Raw genomic sequence first — 24,314 nt, 5'->3', positions numbered from 1 at the left:
GAGAAATAAGAACAGAAACATGGGCTGATGTAGGAATGCACACAATCTCCAGATTTTCATGATTCCTCCTTTCATGGTGAGATTTCAGGCATGGAATTGGTCTTGGGCAATATAAATTTTGGCAACATATGCTTGTAGTTCTCTTAATATATCAAACTGTCTCACATTTATGGTGTCAAATATATTCTCGACTCACTTATATCAGTAGTTGCTAAAAATTAAGTCCCACGCCTTGGGATGATATTAGCAGGTCCATGACAAGAAGTGTAACACGAGTTTTTCATGATGTTAATTTTATGTATTTTGACTGTCCTTAATAATGGTATCCTCCTCCTTCTTTTTAATGTTGAAATAAATCCCTCCTTTATGAAACAAATGGTGACAGATGGTAATTGTTTTAAAGTGTGCTTAGTGTTCCTAATTTAACAAAATAGAAAGATGGAAACCTTGTTTCTTTACTCATTTTTTTCCACTAGAGGACAGATTTTACTCCTATTGGAAATCCAAAAGTCTGTGACCAATGTTCTATATATTCTCTGCTTCAAATGTTGTTTTCTGGGAGGTGACTGAATCAGACTAAAACCGGGAGACAAAAGGACAGAATTACAAAGACGTTTTTCCAGTTGTAAGCTGGTGTTTCCAGTTGCAAACTATTCGATAATAGCACTTTTTTTTTTGACTGAAAAGATGTTTCTGAATTGAAAAGGCCAGAGCTTCTGAGCAAATTTAGAAAGCATTTTCTTCATCTACCCAAAAGGCTTTTAAGAGCCTGTCTTACTTCTGGGCTGTTCACTGTGACTTCAAAGTAATAATTTTCAGAGTAATAAATCAGTCTGTCTTCTGAGTGATCAGTTTTTTTCTTTATTAGGAAATCTGAGGTTAGCTAGAACCCAGCTATAGAATGTAAGACAGAAAAAGGAGGAAAAGCCTGACAATGTGAGGAAATACTTAACCATTTCAATATGTGTCCTTAACCATTTATACACACTTCTTAACAGCAGAAAGCTGGGAGGATGGTGTCTGCAAGAAAAAATGTGTCACTAAATGCCCGTCAGTTTATTATCATCAGTAAAATTTCATCATTGTACAAAATTTTATCGTTATTCTTTGCATTTACTTGTTTCCTCTCCAATTCCTTCTCGCCCGTTTAGAATTCTTAGTTTGAAGTCCCGATATTCTTTAAAGGATCTAACTGAAAAACTTTTTGTCATTTTTAAGGACGGAGAATAGTCAGCATTTTATACTTTTTTTAAAAAAAAGTTGTAGATATGGACTTAAGCTTCCACATCAATACATAGTTTTGGAAAATTTTGTAAAAAACACTGCTTAGGCACTCTAAGGATAGAATTCCAATATAAATGTCAATACCTACCTATTATAAGTTTTCAAAAATAGTTTTTGTAAAACAGCAAGTCAATTTTGTGAACAGAGTTCAAATATTCCTTGATCTGTCCCATTCATAAATATCTTTTTTTCTGTTCTTTCCCTCCTCCTCCTCCTTCTCTCTCTCTCCCCCTCCGTTTTTGGGTTTTTTTTTTTTTTCTTTAATTCTTCCCCTCGCCTCTCCAGCCTCTAGTTTAGTTCCCTTTAATTGGTTTCTGATTTAGTGAAGGTACGCCTCCCACCCAGTCTCAGCAGTCTGGTTCCCCTTGACCCCATGCCATTTCTTCCACGATCCCTGGCTGTCTCTGCATGAGACTGTCCTGTGCTCCACCAGAGGGGCGGGTCGCGACACACTTGCCGAGGTGGCGGGACGCGCACAGAGGGAGGGGCCCGAGCTGCTTCAGAGAGGCGGTGGGAGCTGAGGTTGGCCTGAAGCCTGGAGGCGGGAGGTGGGCGGAGGGCGCCTCTGGGGTTGCTCGGAGGAGAGAGCAGCCCCAAAGACACTCGGGGGAGGAGCTGCTTCCAGCGGGCGCAGCAGTCACCCGGGAGCAGTTCGCGGGGACCCGGTGTGTCCGAGGGGAGCTCCTAGGAGCTTGGCTGGGGCTCGGAGTGGCGGCGGCGTTGAGGGGCCCGGATCTCACGGGCCCTGGGGACACATCAGGCTGAGGCGTGGCGCCGAGCCCCAGCGCGGTTTCTGGCGGGTCACGACGGGGAGCTTCTGCATCTCTTAGCTTTCGCTACCCCAGCTTCTCTCGGCTCCATTCAGCCCCCAAATTGCAGCCGCCGGAAGGACGACTCCGAGAAGGAGAGCGTATACCCCTGGGCCTACTTCTCCTGACGGTGGTGGGGTTTGCTCAGGGCCACAGAGGCGCCGAGGACTGACCCATCTCGCCAGGAGAGGGCTGGAAAGTGCGAGAGAACCCGGCAGGGCGCGAGCCGCCGTCGGGGCCCCGAGGCGAGGGCGCTGCGCTGGGCTGTAGATTCCGGGACCCTGGCGGTGCCTGCGTTCCTCTCGCGCTCTCTCTGCTCATCCGCCAGGTGTGCCAAGCCTTATCTCCACCACCCAGCCCCTGGGGCAGCCTCCTCTGTGCGACCTTCTGCTTTTGTTTCTTAAGATCCCCCTCCCCGCTCCTCCCCCGGAAGGGCTGGCACACTACAGGTGCCAACCATTGAGGGCTGAGGACCAGCGGTCTCCACAGAGAGCTGCGCCTAGAAGAGAAGGAGACTGATACGGCTGGGACCCGAGCTGCCTTCTGGTCCCAGGGCCCCCATGCTTCTGCCATGGTTAACAGGACTAGGGGCTGGAGTGGTCTTCCTGCACTTCCTGCAGAAACTTCTCTTCCCTTACTTCTGGCATGACTTTTGGTACTTGCTGAAGGTGGTACGCTATGGAATTTGGCTGGAGATGTGCAGACTGAAAGGGGAGCTTGTCACTGTCCTGGATAAATTCCTGAGTCATGCCAAGAAGCAGCCCCAGAAACCTTTCATCATCTACGAGGGAGACACCTACACCTATGAGGATGTGGATAAAATGAGTAGCAGAGTGGCCCATGTCTTCCTGAACCATTCCACGCTGAAAAGGGGGGACACCGTGGCCCTGCTGATGAGCAATGAGCCAGACTTTGTCCACGTGTGGTTCGGCCTGGCCAAGCTGGGCTGCGTGGTGGCCTTCCTCAACTCCAACGTTCGTTCCAACTCCCTCCTGCATTGCATCCGTAGCTGCGAGCCCAGGGCCCTCGTAGTGGGCGCAGGTAGAGTATGGGGTGTGGTCTGCTTGTTCAGAATGGCGACCCTGCCCTTGCCGCCGCCCTCCTTTTTTGTTAGAACAGTCCACGACTAATACTTTGAGTGTGTGATGAAGTGTCCATGTTAAAGGTACAAAATAATTTTGCAGTTCTATGACTGGTGGTTTAATAACCCCTCTCCTACTTCAATTACTTATTCTGTGGCAGATTAATAAATACCAAGACTGCTTCAGAAAACTTTCCTGAAATCTCTGCTTCTTACTCTTCGGGGCGGGGGGGGGGGGGGGGGGGGGGGGGGGAAGGGGAAGAGTTTTTGTGTTGTTGGGGGGGGTGCAGTTTTACTGTTGCTGATACTGCGCTGAGTGTAAGAACAGAGACAGAACTTGCTAAGTCCTACATTTTGTCAGATCTGACAGAATTATTTGATGAGTAGGGAAGTTACCTTGATTCCATTGTGGAATACCTACCTGCCTCTTATAGTAACACTCTGAAGGCTGGCTACGTTTGCAGAACACATATGTTTAATGCACAGGGCATGAATTCCTGTCTTCCTATCTGCTCTTGTTTTGCACTGCCTGCAGCAAGCTAGGATTTGCCTAGCAAAGTTGGGCTCCCACCTGCCAGCCAGTGGGCGGGCTCTTGGCAGACTTTAGGCCTCTTTCTTTCTCTTCCTCCACCTCCATTTGTGCAAAATTTTCTTTCTTTCAGTAACTTCTAGCCTTCTAGCCCTCCCCTTGGAGTTAGGCTTTGGATACACATTTTTGACAGAGAACTACAAAGAGAAGTCTTTGGTTGAGTGCCTACTTACCAAGGAACCTAGGAAGGTGGGTGGCATAACAAAGTGGAATTGAAGTATGTAAAGTGATACTTATTTGGTATAGTCTAAGTGGTTTATGCCTATTCTTCTTGCATGGGGGTAGGAAGGTGGAAAATGAGAAGGACCCATGGCAAAGACATTAGTGAAAATATTTAGGTATTTTAGATTAATAGATACATACTGACACCACATATAGAGTTTTGAGATTCACAGAGCAGTATGGAAAAATAATCTACATTTATACACCTGTGATCTCTAAAGTATAGAACTTTCCAGGTCACCTTGATCATTTAATAATTGCACATCACACAAAAGTGAGTAGGCAATATACAGTAAAAAGGTTGGTTATTCAAGGCTTTCACTTTTGCTTGTTTTCTTCTTCTAGCTCAATTTGTGACCTGATAAAGTACCAAAATATTTACTCTGAAGCACTGATTTTATCTTATTTAAGCTATAGAGTGAAGAAGCCAGAAAGCCTCTCTCGTGTATTTTTTGTTTATTTTTTTTTTCATTCAACAGTCATAACCTCCAAAATTGAAATTCAACCTCTCACCTTGGAAAGAGGTTAACTAGTGCCATGAAATTTCTCTGAACTATAGAAGTAAGCAAAATAAATGAGTCACAAAGAATTTTGATAACATGGTGAAACAAGGTTTACCACCTGTGTAGGGGCAAGTGATAACATGAATGTGGCAGGAAAAAACATCACGGTTCATCTCTGGATATATTCTGACCTTTTATTCTACTTCCATATTATTGCTCAGTCTAATGTAGATTGCAGTTTCTAGAGCAAATATAAACCTGAAATTGTGGTAAAAATTGAGAAAGCCATAAATTCTCTTTCAAGGAGCACACTAAGAAGGCCCCAGTAGCCCTGAAAAGATTTCCGTGCCCATGATGTTGAAGGCAACCTGAGAAACATGCCCTAGCTGATCTTCTGAGGGATTCCTCTTAAAGTGCATAGGGCTGGTTACCTCCCCAAACAGAGCATTCAAACTCTGCTGTTGACTGAGTTGTTGCCTCATTAGGACCAATTAATTTTGCAGTTTTACTTATGCCAGCTTTTGCTTTGCTTGCCAATAACTAATTGCACTGTTTCCTTGTTTTTAACACCAACAGTCAGTTTTTGTATATAAAAGCCATGTTGGGATGCTGGAGTTTTAGGCCAAAACCGTTTAGTCAATTTGCTCAGTAAGTTAAAGGCAGCTGGAGAAATCAACCTTAAATCTTACTAGCAGTTCTTTTTAGCGTACCTCTAAAATACATGAATTACATCTGTTTTTCAAAGATGAGACCATTCTGTTTGAATTAATTACTATATTTGTTTAGTAAGACATGGCTTAGATCACAGCCGCTTTTCTGTATTTGAAGCTCTTACCCTGAAATACTGTATTCTTGGCATCTTGAGTCTTATCAGTGAATAATATATATGTATAGTTTTTAGAACTTTAAACTTCAGAGCTCTTAGCTTCTCGTTGGGTATTTCTCACAGATATGTACTATTAAATCATTATATCCCCAGGGAGAGTGTATTGAAGTGGCAAGACCGCTCAAGTGGTTTAGACAGGAGAAGGCAGACAGATCTGGATTTCGTTTATAGTCTGCCACTTCTTAGCTGTGTGACGAAGATAAGATCAATTACCCTGGGTCTCACTTTACTTAGTTGTAAAATGGTGCTAATACTACCTAAGTCACAGTGTAATTCTGAGGATTAAATGAGGTAGCTTTTGTAAAGCGGCTAGCTGCGTTCTTGGTATGTACTAATTAGATCCTTGGTGAATTGAAATAATTGCTATTATTATTATAGAGACATCTGAGGCATTTAATAAGGGATCTCATGTGGATTTTGCTGCTACAACCTAATTTGGTGTTAGCTATAAGAAAGTCATTTATTTGGAATAGCATCTTGAACGCTTTTATGTTTTAGCAAAATTTTATTTTTCAGAAGTTATATAGAACCAGTTTCAAACAGATTTTACAGGCAAGCCAGATAACATCCATGGCGATAGATGAAATTTCAATTATGGCAGGTGTCTGATAATTCTGTCTCCAGGAACAAGTCAAAGGAAAAGAAATCAACTAAGCCACCAGGCAAATGTTCTTCTAGCTGTTATTGTCATTAACAAAAATATCAACAGTTGCCATTTACTCAAGGCTGACCATGGAAAAGGTACCTCCAATGATTCTGAAAGGCAGGTACTGAGTGATTTTTTGGAAACCGAGGGGGAAAGAAATTCATGTGGGGTGTCTATCGTGTCACAACATAGCAGGTTGCAGAGCAAAGATGCAAAACCTGGTCTCTGATATAAGAATCTATGTACTATATAGTCCAGTTGTTTCTGGGGCTGCCAATCCCCTTTTGATATAACTATGAAAAAAATATGCAGTCCAGTATATAAAAATAGTAAAATAAAAATTGCTATTATTAAGACATCAGGTTTTTCATACACGAATATCTATAAAAATATTACAATGTTTATAAAACTATTATTCCTTTCTCTCATAGTCTGAAGACTCAAAAATGATGGCAAAGAAGTTTTATATCTGTGTAATTGGTTTAGAAGATGTGTCAAGCAGCATCTCAAATTTCCCTGGAAAATTTCAGCACTTATTGAAAATTAAATCATCTTAGATTAAACTTATAGCCCTTTCCTCCCAATATTTCAACTCTGATATTTCTAATAGTGCCTGCTGCCCAGATTATCATCTACCTATATATGCTTTTCTCTTAGAACAAACAGAAAAATGTTGAGATGCTTGTACATCATTTTTAAAAGTCTATTTAATTATATCCTTTGACATATTTAGCCATAATAATAATGTTAATCGTAATCATAATCATAATCCCTCCCATTTTTAAAGTACTTTAAATTACAAAGTGTTTTTACACATATTATTTTATATGATCTTCACCACAGCCATGGCCTTTTTTAAAGATGAAGAAAGGGGCTGGCCCTGTGGTGAAGTGGTTAAATTCGGTGTGCTCTGCTTTGGCGGCTGCGTTCGGGGGTTTGGATCTGGGTGCTGACCTACACCACTCATCAGCCATGTTGTGGCAGATGCCAAACAAAACAGAGGAAGATTGGCACCGATGTTAGCTCAGGGCTAATCTTCCTCAGCAAAAAAAAAAAAAAAAAAAAGATGAATACAGCATTGTTTAGAGTGGGCAAGTAATCTCCTCAAGCTTATACATCTGGGAGAGGCAATGTGGGGACTGGACCTGGATTTTCTGATGCTAAATGATAAAAGCCTGTTGGGGACAGCTTTGTCTTTGTCTTTCTTTCTGCTACTGTTCATTCCCTCATCTCCATCTTTTCCCTTCCTTTCCTCTTCATTCCCCCTCCTTTCCATTAAATCCTCCTGCTTCAAGTGTGCTATTGCTATTCATAGCGACCCAATAGAATGGCAAAGCTCTGTTTGCTAATTCGCAAATAGGTATGTGCGTGCCTTTGAGAACAGGCCAAGAACTTGGATGAAACTCTTTGAGCTGAGGAAGTTTGTTTTGTTCACTGCTAAATTCTCAGCACTTATCACAAAGGAGATGCTCAATAAATATTTATTACCTGGATGAATGAGTAAATGAATGAATGACCTAATAAAAAAACTATGCAGTACATATGGGCATTCAGTAACTTTTTATTTCCTTGCATATTTTTGCTAATAAACTGACCCTCTTCTGTCTGTTTGGTAAATGAATTTGACAGTAGATCTATCAACAGAATTTCTTTGTTGTGTCATTTTATATCCATGTTGCTAAGTATTAGAATCATAACTCCCCAAAAGTCTAAAGTGTTCTAGACACACTAAGCATCCACGAGATTTCAATCTGCTTGTAGTTTTTGCACTCTCTGCTTTCTCAATATACCACATATTAAATCATTGTAATCGTTATAAGTGGACAACCAAAAAATATATACTGATACTATCCTGAACTCTTTTACTTTAAACTCAATAGTATTTTGTGTCTTAACATGTTTGGAAGGGTTTTGTGTTTCTGTTCACAAGAAGTAAAAATCCTGTGTCGGCTCTGTAAACTGTCGATAATGTGTGCAGCCTTGCCCTGTTAGTTTTCATGAACTGTTGCGTTCAGACTGTGCAGGGCAAATGTTCCAGTTAACAATCGAGCCATTGTAATTCCCCAAATGACTTTCAACTCTAAAGCCAGCTGCTTTTTACAGACCAAGAGGAAGAGTTAGAGGAAAAATAAAGACTCTTTAAGTTTTATAGAAAGTAATATGTACTCAGAAAGATAAGACATGGCTCATGTGAACTTTTATTACTTTATCCGTGTACTATGATATTCTCATAAATATCTATTTTCAGGGCATTTCTATATTTTTACTTGGAGTTAGTAGAATGAATGAATGTTTTGCTTTTTTTATCTTTTTTTTTTTTTTTTTTTTACCATTTCAGACTTTTAGGTCAAGAATTACATCCATTCCAAAAGAAAGTACCTGATTTCAATATTAATTGGTTTCAGACTTCACTAGGGGGAAAAGGCAGTGTTCTAAGCCCTGGTGCATGCATGGCTTTTTCTGTACTGACCATGGCCCTGGAGTTCTTACTTACAGTGTTTGCGGAACATGTGTTTACTGTAAGGGAATGATGCTTGAACACAGGCAGGAGCAAAAATCATCATGTCATGAATTGCTTTAGGACCTTGCTTACTTAAGCATCAATTTTCTTAGAAAGAATAGCCTGCCCATGAATTCTATGGAAAACCTGTTGAGGTGCTCTCAGTAGTGGGATGGTAGTTATAAGCATATGGTGAGATTTATAATTTCACTATGGGAAGCTCAAGTTAACCATTTGTAGTTGAATTTCATGTTAGTTTTATTAATACATAAAAGTTTAAAGTTTAAATGTTTGCCAAAGTATTAAGTACCTTTGAAAATATTAGCTTGTTTTATGTAGAATAAGATAATTTAAAGAGTTTTTAATGCATTATGAATATCTAATTCACACTAATGGCATATTAGAGGGATATAGTAAATCTTTACTTATTGATTTTTTAGTTTCAGAAATGTGAATAAGAGATATAATAATGATGCAGAAACAAGCAAGTAATTTGTACAAAAAGTGCTAAAGGATCATAAACAGAGATCATAAATTATCTGTTTTTATGCTTGCAACCCCACCTAATGCTGAGCCTTGCATGTAAGAGAAACAGTATTTCTTGGGAGAAACTATTGCTTTGAAAAGAGAGATTGAGCCTTCTCCTGTAATGTAGACTTTGTTAAGATCATCGAGCATTCCAGCTGTCTCGTTTTCTTATAGTAGTTACTGTCCTGAGCTGTGTCTACAGTGGATCCCATGGGCAGAGCTCAGTTATGTAACCAGATATCTACCCAGCACCTCGTGTGTGCCAGGCACAGTCAGCCGAAGGATGGAGCAGGACACACATCATTCCTTTGAAGTACTTACGATTCTACAGGTTTCAATGGTAGAACACTTACTAAAGAGTAAATCTTCATGAAATACAACCAAGATTCCGTGAGGTATTTAAACAAATGCTATTTTGTGTCAGGGCTTCATATTCAGAATTTACTGTCAAAATGACACTAAAACTTTTCATTTTATTAACAAAGATTGACAGGGATAAGTAAACAATGATTTTTATCCCCTACAAGACTTTTCAAATTTTTATTTCAATTTTCACTGTCCTCACCCACATTTCCTACTGCTAATGGAGAAATAATTTGGTTAGATAAAATTTTATTTGAGAATTCTAAATGTCTTAGTTTGTCAATTTAATTTTAATATATGAAGGAAATTAAATTGTATCTCCTCTGATTCCTAGGACTCTACTCATTTCCCTTTTCTTGTAAAAGTCATCACTCTTTGTAAATACTCAGTGTTTTTTTAGACTCTACAATTCCAACAAACATTTGGGGCCACAATCAATCATATTGTAACTTTCTTTGCATTTATTTTTCCAATTTAGACATACATACATATTAAAGTTTGTGCTGTTAATTTATAATTCCAGATGAGAGATTTGAAATTAAGGTAATGAAATGGAGTCAGTTCAGAGACTTGTACTTATACATTCGAAATGCCAGACAGAGTCCTTACAACAAAATCCGGTACTAAAAATTTAAAAGAAAATAGAAAATCTAGATCATTTGCTTGTTCTGCATGTTCATCTGTTTCTGACTCGTCCTTCCCCCAGCATTCCTTGTGATTTTTCACTTCTCCTTCTTAACCAGAGCAATCTGTACACAGCAGCATGCTGTGTATGCTCAGTGGAACTAGATATTTCCTCTGGACGTTTACTTTATTTGGATTTTTTACAAAAATAAAAATTAATTCAAAAAATTTCAAGTCCCAATCTGCCTCCCCAACACCAACTTATCAACTCCTCATCATTGTTTGTGTTTCCTTAGTTTCCTTGCAGGTTTTATTTGTCAGCTGCCTAGTCCCGTTTGACATATTTCTCTAGCTGCTTCTTTGTGATCAGTCTGGGTTATAGATTTTGAGGAAGTAAATCATGAGTTTTTCTCAAACGTATTGTATTTAGTAGAACTAAACAGTGGCTGACAGATGGCTTTTTGAGGTAACCAGACACTGATTTACATTTCCAGGGAAATGTTTAATGCACTGCCCTGAATTTAGCTTCAAAGCAGAATATATCTTGTGATTATTTTTAAAGTTTTGTTAAAAAATTAGAAAAAAATATAATTGTTTAGATGGAAATGTCTATATTTACATGTGCTTGAGCATTCTGACCAGGGTATATTCTACATTTAATAACATTTTTTATAAGGTAATGTATAGATTTTAGAGTTAATTAGATTTGGGTTAGAGTAACAATTCTACTGTCCGCCAACTTGTGACTCTGTTGTATTCACTTCCTAGGGCTGCTATAATAAAGTCACAATATGGGTAGCTTAAAACAACGGAAATTTATTCTCTCACAGTTCTGGGGGCTGAAAGTCCAAAATAAAAATGTCTGCAGGGCCATGCTCCCTCTGAAGCATCTAAGAAAGAATCCTTCCTTGCCTCTTCCTAGCTTCAGGGTTGCTGGTAATCTTGGGTATTCCTTCCATTATCTCTAAAAAGCCAGAGGGGTATTATTGCTTAATATCCCCAAGGATGTTAATATAGATTTTAAGATAATAACATAGCACTCAGAAGTCCCTGAAATCTTAGAAAAGTAGGACATATTATAGGAATATGAAAATACAACTGGGACATGCATGTAGAGTATAAAAGTTGACCTTACTGTTAGAGATCCACGTTAAAGTAAAGGAATGTTAAATTTTAAAAGAACGGAAAGAATGTAAGTAACTGTTTATCTCTGTACTCTGGAAGAAACAAAAAAAAAGATGCCTCACTCATTTATACAAAAGACTCCTCAGGAGTGATGATGCTCTGCTCCTTTGGCATCCCATAGAGTGCCAGATACCTTAATACTTAATATCTCCTCCTCAAGGACCCACACCCCCCTTTGCTCTCTGTTTTTCTCTACCACTACTCAAATGACATTTTCTCCTACATTGATGACCAAATTAAGAAGGTCTAGTTCAACCTCCCAGATTAACTCTGTTTCGTCTCACCTCCAGTTGCCCTTTTGCTATCTGGACAGTAGATGCGTCCTGAGAGAAGTCTCCCTTTCACTTTCTAAAGCCTGAATCTCCACCCAGACCCTTGGTCTTGTGAGGACCCCTAAGTTCTTCAGGCCTGAGGACACCAATGTTTCAGGCTTTTTTATTCCCCTGCCTTCTTTTTTGCCTGACATTCGTTCTGTGACCTGGAACCAGGCAAGGAAAGGATTACCAAGAATCTCATCGGCAACTAACGTGGGCTGTCAATGTTTTCCAGATAAGGAGAAGCTAAATGTTCTGTTTTTCAGAAGTCCACGTCCTGGTTTTTGCAGATGTTGCCATCCTGCAGTGAAACTTACACTGGTACAGCAAGATTCCGGCAAATTGCTCCGGTTCCAAGTGTCCAAAAGTTAGCATGGACTTGTTATGTAATGGCAGGTTACATTGAACTCGTTATGCAATGGCCTGCTTACCTGCTGCACATGTGCCCTGACTGAGCACAGCTGTTACACAGTTGTAACAGATCCTCTTCACTCTTGTGTATAAAGTCTCCACTGGCGCTCAGTTAGGGGAGAGACTGCTTTGGGAGCTATCCTCAGTGTTCTCTATTGCTTGTGTGAGCAATAAACCTGTTCTTCACCCACTTCAGCCTTGGTTGTGCTTTTTGGCTCCACACCCACCAAGAGAGGGAATCCCTTGACTTCAGTTACAGTTCTAGCTGGGCCTTGCATCCCAGTGCTGCTGGCAGAGGTCCTGCTCTCATCAGTCCACTCTCACCTGCTATTGTTGTACCCTGCTCTGCACTGTGGATCTTATTGCCATTTCTGGAAGGCATTCTTTTTCTCCTTTTCCTTTCAAAAACTTTTACCTTTAATTATTCTGATCAAGGGAAAAGGACATCCATAAATCTCCCCACTTAACTTTTGGCTCTGAAGTGGTCTCTAAGCCATAATGATCTTATGATTCCAGAGTGGTCAGGGGATTCTCCTTAATGTACTAAATTATAGTTAAACTATAATGTCACCATCACAATAGTGAAAAACAGATGGCTTTTTCGAATAATGAGCTACTGAGTTGTATTTCAAGGAAAACGTTTAGTTCAGTATCCTGAATTTAGATTTAAAACAGAGCATAAAAATGGAGTTTTATTTAAAAATTGGGAAAAAACATAATCTGGATAATGGAGTCTCCAAAATTCAATTAGAATTTATCTATTTGCATTGATTAAATCAGGTGGTAACCAGATGTCCCTTTCAGTTGGTCCTGTTAAAACAGAATCATAAAATGGTTGTGACTTACTCGTCCAACATGAAAAGGAAATCAGCATTGTATTTAGATTTTATCCCTATTCCAACAACAAAAGAGAACACAGGTGAATGGTTTGAGATTCATGTTTTGTTTACCTATTCCTAATCCTTTGTTTTTTAGATTTGCTTGGAACTATAGACGAAATCCTTCCAAGCCTCCCAGAAGATATCAGTGTTTGGGGCATGAAAGATTCTGTCCCACAAGGTGTACTTTCACTCAAAGACAAACTGAGCACAGCATCTGACAGGCCAGTGCCACGCAGCCACCATGTTGCCTCAAGCCTCAAATCTCCTTATCTTTACATTTTTACTTCTGGAACCACAGGTATGATCCATGTCTTCTTAAGACTTAAAAAGCTTGCAACATATTTACAAAACAACAGTGTTGGGGAACTTTCTGCCATGCAGAGTCACCAAACACCTGAGAAAGCTTGCATCCAAGTAAACCTGAGTTACTTAGATCTTGGAATTCTGAAACTTAGATGAAAAAGTTAATTGCTTTAACTTGGCAAGTCAATGTGCACTGGGCCACTGTCTCATTTGGAAAAGATTTTCTTCAAATTTGGTGATACAAAGGGCACTGGAATGTCTGAAGACTTTAACCCAGCCCACAGTGCTCATGGGTTCACTTGGCCATTGTCTCACTTGGAAAAGATTTTCTTCAAGTTTGGTGATAGAAAGGGCACTGGAATGTTTGAAGACCTTGACCCAGCCCACTTGCTCAGAGTGTGAAACATGTGACAAACAGGGTCTTGAAGGCATTGCAGGTTTGGGAGAAGGTACCAAATAGAATCAAGTAACTAAACTTTCCTTTTCTTAGGTAAGCAACAAAAATACACATGCACGAAGAATAATGAAACTGCCTGAAAATTCAAAAGAAATGTTAAACTTAATTGATTCTTAGGAAAAACTGAATGGTATTTATGGTAGGCTAAATAAGCTTTGGTAATTAGTTTGAAGATGACTAAGAGTTTGAATTAGACATTAAAAATATTCTATTACTAATTTCCTGTGCACAGGTAGTATTGTAAGCAAAACTACTACTATATAAGTAAAGTTTTCTTACTGTTTTTTCTTTTTTACTATTTGGAGTCTTACAGTGATCTCTTTTAGACTGGAGAGTAGACTTTTTTTTTTGAGGAAGATTAGCCCTGAGCTAACATCTGCTGCCAATTGTCCTCTTTTTGCTGAGGAAGATTGGCCTTGAGCTAACATCTGTGCCCATCTTCCTCTATTTTATATGTGGGACGCCTGCTACAGAATGGCTTGATACAGGGTGTATAGGTCCACGCCCGGGATCCAAACCTGCGAACCTCAGGGCCACTGTTGCGGAGTGTGCGAACTTAAGCTCTGTGCCCCTGGGCTGGCTCCATAGACTATATCTTTGACTTACATGTAGCATAGCGTTTTGATAAGTGAGTTGGAAAATGCTAATATGTATCAAGTTGTCAACAAAAATTCAGTCTGACTTCAGACTTTGAAAGAGACTGTAAAATTTTAGAAATGATGTGCTTCGAAAACTTTCAACAGAAGGTACTTAACCAAGTTGACTTTATGGCTGTTTTCTTATGAAAAATAGAACATGACTCTGGCATTCAAAACAATCTTCACTACTCCCCCCTCCTGGCCACCCATCTCCGCAGCTTGGAGAGAACAAGCTGGAGCAGACCATTAACGGCTTTTGTTCTTCAAGCTTAAACCAGAGTGTTTCATACATTTGTACAACAGGCTGAAAGCAAAAGCACTACTAATTTTTTTCATTTGATATTTATTGGTATTAAAATTATACTGCACAGAGATGAAAAATTCTAATAGTTTTAGAAATTTGAGAGAAAAGTATCCTGCTGACCCTCCTATTTCTCCTTCCCCAAACCATCAACATTCAGTATTTTTAGATCTTTCTTTTTATAATCACTTCCATGTTTCTTAATAGAATGAGTATCCTCCTAGATACTTAACAGCTACTTACTAAAAAGTATCTGCTGGGGCTGGCCCCGTGGCCGAGTGGTTAAGTTCGCGCGCTCCGCTGCAGGCGGCCCAGTGTTTCATTGGTTCGAATCCTGGGCGCGGACATGGCACTGCTCATCAAACCACGCTGAGGCAGTGTCCCACATGCCACAACTAGAAGGACCCACAATGAAGAAGATACAACTATGTACTGGGGGGCTTTGGGGAGAAAAAGGAAAAAATAAAATCTTTAAAAAGTATCTGCTGATTTCCCCTGATGGAAGATGATTTTGTCTTCTTTTATCATCACTCTCTCTCTCCACTCATTTCTTTCTCTCTGATGCAGACACTTTCTCTCCCCAGCTTGATTGGCTTGATTGGTGTCAGCATCATAACTTAGTAAACACTGTTGCTAGCTGAGCTCAATAGTATAACTAAATTATATTTATTTCCTTTCATGTAAAAATACCTCCAACCTGGAATTAATCATTGTTTTTGTTTGTTTCCTTGCTTAGTTTTCTATACACCTATAACTGATTCATATCCACCCCTTTGTAAAGAAGGTAACTCACTTTTGACGTTGAAAAGATAGTCTGTATTCTGTCAAGCCCATGTTCTTGGCCACCTCTTTTCCAGAGTCTTCCTCCCCGTTATTTCAGTCTTGACCAGTTGTTCTACTGTCCTGGGTTCATTCTTCACCATTTCCTGGGAATTCCCTTCAACTTTTTTTTTTGTTCTGATCCCCTGATTCCTAGCTCCTAAATTAGTTTCCTTGGTTTACTTTTCATTTTATCTCAGCACTGCTTTTAATAGCTGTCTGATAAAAGAGAATTTGGGAGGTGAGTTTTTTTAAGTCTTTACATATCTGAAAATGTCTTTTTCTACCCTTACAGTTGTTTGTATAGGATTCTGGGTTAGAAATTATTTTATGCAGAGGTTTGAAGGCATTGCTGTATTATCTTCTGACTTCCACTATCCATATTGAGAAGTCTTTTTCTTTCTGATTTCTTATCCTTTATGTGCAACCTGGTGTTGTTTTTCTCTCTATGTTTTTTGGGGATTTTTAGAACCTTCTATGAGTCTTCAGTAGTCTATAACATCATGATGACTTTTATTGAGACTGGTCTTATTTATCCATTTTTCTGGGAAATTTATAGGCCTTTTCAGTCTAGAAATTCATATTGTGCAATTTTAGGTACTGGAAAATTAAAAGAAATTGTTTTCTACATCCTCTTCTTTATTTATGTTCTTTCTGCCCATTCCATCTTTCTATTACACTTGTTTGTTCATTCTTTTATCTGTGGAACTCTAACTTTTTGAAGGTTAGCCCTCCTGGACTGAATTATTAAGCTTCTAATCTTTCCTATTCCACTTTCCTTCTTTTATCTTTTTTTCTGCTGAGGAAGATTAGCCTTGAGCAAACATCCATGCCAGTCTTCCTCCACTTTATATGTGGGTCACTGCCACAGCATGGTTGACAAGTGGTGCACATCCACGCTCAGGATCTGAACCCATGAACCCGGGCCGCCAAAGTGAAGTGTGCCAAACCCAACCTCTACGTGCCATGGGGTCAGCCCCTTCATTTACCTTTTGATTAACTTTTGAGGAGATTTATCTTCTAACCTTTTTGTTCTCTGAATATTCCTCTTTTTGTAAGATGTTATTTTTGTATTATTGATACTTTCTTGTCTCATTTCTCTCAGAATATTAATGATAATTTTTTGAAAATTTCTTCTATCTTGTCTATATTTTCTCCAACATCCTTTCTCTTTTGGTTTATATTGGTCTCTTGTCTTTTTTCCTAGAGGATTTCCTCAAGTATCTGGTGACCTTTGGCAGTCAGTTTATATTTGAAGTGCAGACATGAAAACACAGCAAAAACAAACCAAATCCTGACTAGAAGCTCTGTGTGCCTGAGTGGGACTTGTGGACTGGTTGGTTTCAGTGTCCAGGAGGTTGTGTTTAGGGATTCATGACTGTCAGTGTCTTTCAGTTTTTACCTGTGGGCTATTTGGATTCCTCAGACAAGGAGCTTGAAGGGTAAGACTAAAATGTTAAAAGGGAGCTGGAGGAGTATGCAGACTTTCTCTTATTCCCCCTATTTATTCAATCTCTCTTCTTCCTGGTGTTTCCAGAGGCTCATCTTTTACAGAAAATAAACCTCAGATCTTCTACCAGTGTGGAAGAAGCAATCTGGGGCTGTAGTTTTGTTTTACTTTATTTTTTGCATTTTAAAACAAATACCAAAAGCATTTGTTGGCATTCTTCCAAAATTGGTTTGTGAATGATCTTACATAGGGAAAGTTATGCAAATATCATCTCCTTTTAGCTTACAGTCCTGAGCAATGTGGGGTCTTGTAGATGGCAGAGCACAGCATCATTCAGAATTGGGCATGCAGTAGATGTGTTGCTTTATGAATATAAAGCTATTGAAGAATGTAACAAAATCACACTGAGGCTCATTAAATCTTTAATTGACATTTTTAATAAAAGACATCTCTCTCTTTCTTTCTCAGTAATAAAAACTGATGTTTTGCAACTCAAAACCCAGAGCTGAATTAAGTGATTATAATGGTAATAAATATGAGAATTTATATTGGTCTGCCACCTAATATAGAAATCACTTGATTCTCACCCACAAAATCATCTTACAATGTTAATAATGAAGGTGTTGGTGCAAGTTAGGACGTGATACACAGAAATGAGTCTTTGAAAAGTTAAATGATTGAAGTAGAGTCTGCTCAGAGGCCTTTCAACAGGTTATAAGGGAGCCTTTTTGATGATAGTGAACATTTCCTAGCCCTTCTTACTACTGCCCAATCCTGTTTGCCCAATGTCACCAAAATATTGTATTCCTGTACCTAAGAATGAACTTAAAGCATCTCTGAGTAAGAAAAGGATTGAAGTCAGTTTTTGTACCATTCATGTCTCTTTGACCTACGAGATTATGTGATATCTAGATGAGCAAAGAGTGAGAGTTATATAGATTCCCTTATCTATGATCTTGATGTAGTTACTTCTTAATCAGAACTTCCATAAAGCTCCGTGATTATAGTTCCATCCTTGTCATCCTATGAGATACCTGGTAATCAAATTTCTGTGCCTTTCAGGGGTTCTGTGGGCACAAATCAGCTTTCTTCAAGGCTTCACCTTAGGTTTCAGCTTCTTGGGTCTGCTGCATAAGTCACCTCGGTTGTCCATCTGCTTTTCTAAAATTTTGTTGCTGTCATTTCTGAGTCCATTCTTTTTGTCTTGAGGGTCTAGGTATCTGTTCAGTCTACTTCTAGTCCTGTTATGGCTCATTGGACTTGGTCAAGTAGCCTTAAGACTCTCTGGAAAAGGCTGTTTAAGCCTGGACAGAGCAGCCATGCATTCAACCACTCCTATAAGGTAGTGGGAGGAGGAAAACAAGGTTAACTGCCTGCTGTGCTGCACCTGGGAGCCTGTTGCTGTCACCATCTAAATCTCTCTTTTTGTCTCTCCCTCTCCTTAACCTTATGGATTTTTTCTTTTTGCCAAAATTATCCTTGAATTTCCCAAATTATTTATCCCTGCCTTTGCATTGGTTGTCTCTTGACATCACCTCTTTCTCCTAATCCCTAATTCATTGGACATTGTCTCATTCCCACCTTTATGCTTTAGACTTCATCCCAATGGTCTACTCACATCTAGGGATATTAGAAGAGTTTCAATGCCAGGAATTCATAGAACATTAGAAGAGCAAAGGACTTTAGAGACAATCTAAGGGAGCATTTCTCAAAATGTGTGTTACAGCATATCCCTTCATGTCTTCAAAGAAATGAAATAAAAGTTGAAAAAGGGCTTTAGTGACCACATAAGTTTGGGAAACACCATTAATAAAAATGCCTAGGTTTCTATACTGCTGGGCTTCTCAAGGGCTTTAATATGTTAATGTGCTTTCTCTTTTTTTTCTTTTTTTGCTGAGGAAGATTAGCTCTGAGCTAACATCTGTGCCAATCTTCCTCTTTTTTCGCTTGAGAAGATTAGCCCTGAGCTAAGATCTGTGCCTATCTTCTACTATTTTATATGTGCGTTGCTACCACAGCATGGCTGACAAGTGGTGTAGATCTGTGCCTAGGATCCAAACCTGTGAACCCAGGCCACTGATGCAGAGTGCACCAAACTTAACTACTAGGCCATAGGGCCATCCTCTCTTTCTAATTCTTTTAAGAAGGGACTCTAAAATGCAGTTTTAACAAATTTCGTTTATTTTCCTGGTTTTTTCCTTCTTTCAAACTTTAAACTCCATCGACCTTTGATCACTTTCATTTGTTGGACAAGCTCATATCTGTTGTCTCCTTTATCAAAAAATTTAACTGTGTACCTTGGATAGTTTATAATAAATTAATGAGATCATTATTCACTTAAAGCTAACCAAATTAGGAAGGAAGGCATGGCTAATTAGTTTACTAAAGTGCTTTGAAGGAGTAACATAAGCGTACAGGTGGAAAATAACTAGATAAAATCATCCTTCATTTTTTGACACACCTCCAAATGAAAAGTTATTTTTTTTTAAAGCTGGGCTGCCATGAGATCACGAACAGTGTGGGAAGTAGGAAATATGATGACTGAAGAGCCATAGGTGAGAACTTCTTGGAAGCATAAAACATAAATATTTGGTCCTCTGGATGAAGAAGAGAAAGGCATTGCATTATTTAGAATCAAGCCTGGAGTTAGTCTCACTCAAAATCTTTGTACATGGCTCTGACTAGAAAATTTGGAGAGATTCTCTATGCATGTGGATGACAAGAATCTCTTTCAGTTCGTGAGATGCCAAGCTATTGGGAAGAGCTGCAGAGATTTCTTTTGAAAAAATTAATAACTGAATTTTAGTTAGGATAATAGGTAAGATAATGCCAACTTGCATATGAGATCAAGTCTCGTCCAGTTAGCAGAAATGGAGTACAGTGCCTGTCAGAAAATGTCAAAGCAGATGTAGCCACAGGTGGACTTGAGGCTTAGCCTAGTAAGAGTGTCCAGAAGTCACTGTAGACCATGGTTCATAGCTCCATGTGCTGCTGTAACCAGAAACCCTATGAAAACTTTGGCTTTCATAAGGGAAAGATTGATGTCCTATTCTGAGTAAGACAGTGCCCCAGCTGACCGTGCAGTGTGTTAAGTAGTTCTGGTCACTACAGACCACAGAATATATTGTGACACCAGAGAAGGCCTACAAGAGCAAATTGGGGTTTAGTTTGTACAGAATACATAGATCTCGTTGTCTGAGTGGGATATATGTTGGGAGATAAAAACAGCAGCAAGTTTGGGTCAAGTGTCAGTTAGAAGATAGAGCATCATATCAAGGAGGCTGAGTCAAGACAGGTAAATGATCAGTGGCAAGGAGATCCAGGAAGAAATACCAGCCACAGGGCATTACATGTGGCCAGGGCACACCCAGAGAAGCACATAGTAGGCAGTAGGAAATTTTGGCTATAAAAATTGGGACATCAGACATGAGAATGTATTTGAATGTTAGACTCTAGTCTTGGACAATTAGACAACAGCAAGGAAGTACTTCGCTCTGGGAAACACGTTGTCAAGTTTAGAACTCAATTTCTAGAATTGGGAAATAAAGTCAAATCAGGTGCAGAATAAGTTTGCAGAGCCACTGAAGTTAGTAACTCTCCTTTGACAAATGGCTAAGCAGGCCTGTGTAAGTCCGTGCAGTGCAGTCAAGGACCACGCTTAAAGCTTTGCTGTCTGCTCCTCTTCACTCCTGATCCTGCCATTTGCATGCTTCCTGTGGCTTCTCTGCCACTGGTCTCTGCTTGCCTCTGGGAAAACTATGGATACTCCTTGTTACACTGCGCTTTATGAAGCAAAGGAACTTTATTGATGAGTTAGATTTGGGATGGGGCCCTTTACATCAAGACATTCTAAAAATATTAGGACTCTGAACTGACGGACGGCCTATGACTATAATACAGTTTAATCTAACACATTAATTCAAGAGATGATACTTATCGCTGTGAAAACAAGCTGTGTTCCTTGGTAAGGAAATATAGGTTGACATATAAAATTACTGATGTTCAACCATAGATATGGCAATTTCATATTATATTACATATTAACTAGATGAATTTATTATGCTGACATAATACAGAAGATATAACAATATGGAAAATAGGCTAAAAATATCACGTAACAAAAGCAGTATGTAAAACTTTTTATACACTAATCACAACCACAATTTTTTACAAGAAACCCATTGTACATAGAAGGAGACTGGGAGAAAAAAAGAAAACTATTTACCTTTGTATCATGAAAGTATAGAACTATTTCAACATCATGGATCATGGAATCTGATATTCTCTAATGATCTTTTTCCAGAACATATTAAACATAACGAAATCATTGGCTCATAATTGAGACAGACTCTTATTTGGAATTGGCATTGTTCACTAGAAAATTTCTACTTTAAGTATAATTTAGATTTATATTTTGCCTCGTTTTGGGTGTATGCTTTCAGATTTTTGGCATTTTTGGCATTCTTGTAGCTGATATGGCTCTTTGAAGCTTACAGTGTCTCAAATGTAATTTTATGGTTTTGATCCTTCTGGGTAGATCTAAGGTGATAGAAATTAATTAAAGCAGTAACACACATTTGCAAGGCCCCCCCACTTTTTTTTCTTGGTGAGGGACGTTGGCACTGAGCTAACATCTGTGCCCGTCTTCCTCTATGTTGTGTGTGGGGCACCACCACAGCATGGTTTGATGAGCAGTGTGTATGTCTGCACTTGGGATCTGAACTGGCGAACCCCTGGCCACCAAAGTAGAGCATGCAAACTTAACCACTACACCACCGGGCCAGCCCCTGCATGGCCCCTTTTATAAAGCATCTAGAACTCTTTGATGTATTTTGTCTCAATTGCTGTTGTAGTTGATACCAGCACAGACTTGCTTTCTATTACATATAGATTTTTTCCTTGTTTTCTTCCAGGTCTACCAAAAGCAGCTGTGATTAGTCAGCTGCAGGCTTTAAAGGGTTCTGCTGCATTGTGGGCTTTTGGTTGTACTGCTGATGACATCGTTTATATACCCCTTCCTCTGTACCACAGTTCAGGATCTCTCCTGGGAATTGGTGGATGTATTGAATTAGGTAAGTTTTAACTTTCTGTTTGGTAAGTTTTCAAAATGCCTAATAATTAGAACTTGTGTCTGTTAAAGTTTGAAATGCTATCAGAAATCAGGGTGACTGTGTGCTTATTATATAATTATAACATCATATTTATTAAAAGGGCATAATTGCATGATATACTCCATGTATTCCTGAAGTAGAAAGAGCAGTGCCTTAGGAATTCTGCCATGTGGGTGGAGCTGGCTGTTGCCTGGGCTTCCCTCCCATGTGATTGCTCCTTCTTTAGTGATCTACCTTCGCCTCCTTAAGTGGTGGTTGGAGCCTTCCAACAGGGTGAATTTGGAAGCTGCATAGCTCTTAAGGCTTAGTCTCGGAAGTTGTGCAGATCATTTCACCTGCATTTTGTTGATCAAAGTGAATCACAAGCCAGTCCAGATTCAAGATTTGAGGGACAGGGAAATAGACCCCATCTCTTGAAGGGAGGAATGGCAAATTCACATTGCAAAGGTAAGTGCATAGAAGGAATTATTGAGGCTATCTTTGCAAACAGTGTACCTTGTTTGCACCCAATAAGTCAGTTGGTAAAGCTTGTAGTTCAGTAGATTCCATTCGGCAACAGGCTGAGGTTCTGTCTGTTACTAGCTAGCCCTGAAATAATATATAAATAGAAATCTTTCAATACTATTTGTGTGTGTCTAAAATACTATAAAGTAATTTTAAAGAATAGTATATTTAGAATATGATCAATGTCCACAATAAATAAAGATGAGGGTTGAGACATTAGCATTTTCCTTGGAAAATATTCATGTGACATATATTGTTAAAATGAGGTTCTGTAGTCATCAATGAACTTTTTTCTTAGTGTTGTCTTACCAACTCTATCTTACTAACTCTTGACTTCAAGCTATTTTGAGACTGCTTTAAGGTTAAGGTCAAAAGTAAGTTAATATTCTTGGTCTCTTTGAAGTCACGTTCTGATACTTGTAACTTGCTTCCATTTTTTTTTTGCTGAGGAAGATTAGCCCTGAGCTAACATCCATATCAGTCTTCCTCTATTTTATATGTGGGTTGTCACCACAGCATGGCTGACGAGTGGTATAGGTCCTTGCCAGGGATCTGAACTTGTGAACCCAGGGCACTGAAGTGGAGTGTGCCACACTTAACCACTAGGCCACGGAGTTGACCCCTCTCCTACTTATTTTGACTGATTCTTTCATCCCATGTATTGCAAAAGGTATATACACTGTCAAAATATAGAATTACAACATGAATATTTTTAAAAGATTTTTGGGACTGTATGATTAATGTTTGCAAATGAGCTTGATATAAATGGCCTCTGATGGATTATAAAAGCCTTGAAAGTGAGCAAAAGTGCAACATCATTTGTATTTTATGTTAATTCTGCCCTTGAATTGTTTCCCTAGTGCCTCTTTTTGCCTTTTCTCATAGGTGCTACTTGTGTGTTAAAGAAGAAATTCTCAGCAAGCCAGTTTTGGAACGACTGCAGAAAGCATAACGTGACTGTGTTTCAGTATATTGGAGAACTTTGTCGCTACCTTTGCAAACAACCCAAGGTAAGAGTAATCCTCAGAGAGGAAGAGTAATTTCAGAATGAAAAAGCATTGAGGGAAAAGGATTTTTTGCTTGTTTATTCTCCACCTTCTGTCAGAACATAGTTTAGCTGCCTTACAAAGATGTATGCAATACCTCAAGATAAAATGAATATAAAACAAGTCAGAGAAATCCAGGAATGGACTAATGTGTTTTATATTGTGGCAGGATAGGACAGACCCTCAATCCAGTCCACGTCATGTTTAAATGATTAAAATTTCTGTAAACATAGCGTGCATCCACTTATGAAATTAGATGCCTGCTGTGTTTACAGAAAGCAATTATTCCAAGGTTGAATTAGATAATTTTTTTAAATCCTGTTCTTTAAAAAAAACCCCAAAACTAATGACATTCATTATACTTGTTTTTCTATCATTTTCTTTTGAATTAGTGATTACATTAGAATATTTTGGGGGGGGGGTTGCTTTGATTTGATTTGTCTCCCCACCTGAAGCAATCATTTCCACATACTTGTGATAAATTGCCCCCTTCTGAAAACAGGCAAGCAGAGAGAGTTGCAAGGGCCTGACGTTTGTTTTTTATTAGTTTGTTTACTTTTTTGCTCTCACAAGTTATTTTCCTTTTCCCAGTTTCATTTGTATCTCAAGATGCTTATTTTTTCAATGTCTGATTTTCTAAACATTCTTGAGGCTACAAAGAAGTGACTCTTTCTGTAATCAAGTCAACATCAGCCCTTTGAAGAATGGCAATAGAGAACGCCTCCCTCTGTGAGGCGGGGCAGCAGAGCCTGGTGGCCTGCCCTTGATCTTTGAGAAACACTTTCCTAGGCTAGGGCATCTCTCACTCATCACCTTTGCCATCGTCACACCAGCTTAAGGTATGGATGGTGGGCTGGGA

At 39.2% G+C, this 24,314-nt stretch overlaps 1 protein-coding gene across 2 annotated transcripts in view; it reads left to right on the top strand.

Annotated features, from left to right (window-relative positions):
• The first annotated feature begins 1,659 nt into the window (after nt 1-1,659).
• Nucleotides 1,660-24,314, top strand: part of SLC27A6 (solute carrier family 27 member 6) — a 59,301-nt gene continuing 36,646 nt past the window's right edge. Inside the window, exons 1-4 of one of the 2 annotated variants that reach the window (XM_001504475.5) lie at nt 1,660-3,134; nt 12,921-13,124; nt 21,708-21,866; nt 23,295-23,419. In XM_001504475.5, coding sequence (XP_001504525.2) covers nt 2,654-3,134; nt 12,921-13,124; nt 21,708-21,866; nt 23,295-23,419 — 969 coding nt within the window. In that variant the 5' untranslated portion in view covers nt 1,660-2,653. The remainder of the gene's footprint in view (nt 3,135-12,920; nt 13,125-21,707; nt 21,867-23,294; nt 23,420-24,314) is intronic. The other variant, XM_023617760.2, reaches the window with a different exon arrangement.

The sequence above is a fragment of the Equus caballus genome, chromosome 14, assembly GCF_041296265.1.
Source record: "Equus caballus isolate H_3958 breed thoroughbred chromosome 14, TB-T2T, whole genome shotgun sequence".
Classification (NCBI taxonomy): Eukaryota; Metazoa; Chordata; class Mammalia; order Perissodactyla; family Equidae; genus Equus; species Equus caballus.
The sequence above is the reverse complement of the archived record's forward strand: the minus strand, read 5'-3'. Positions and strand labels throughout refer to the sequence as shown.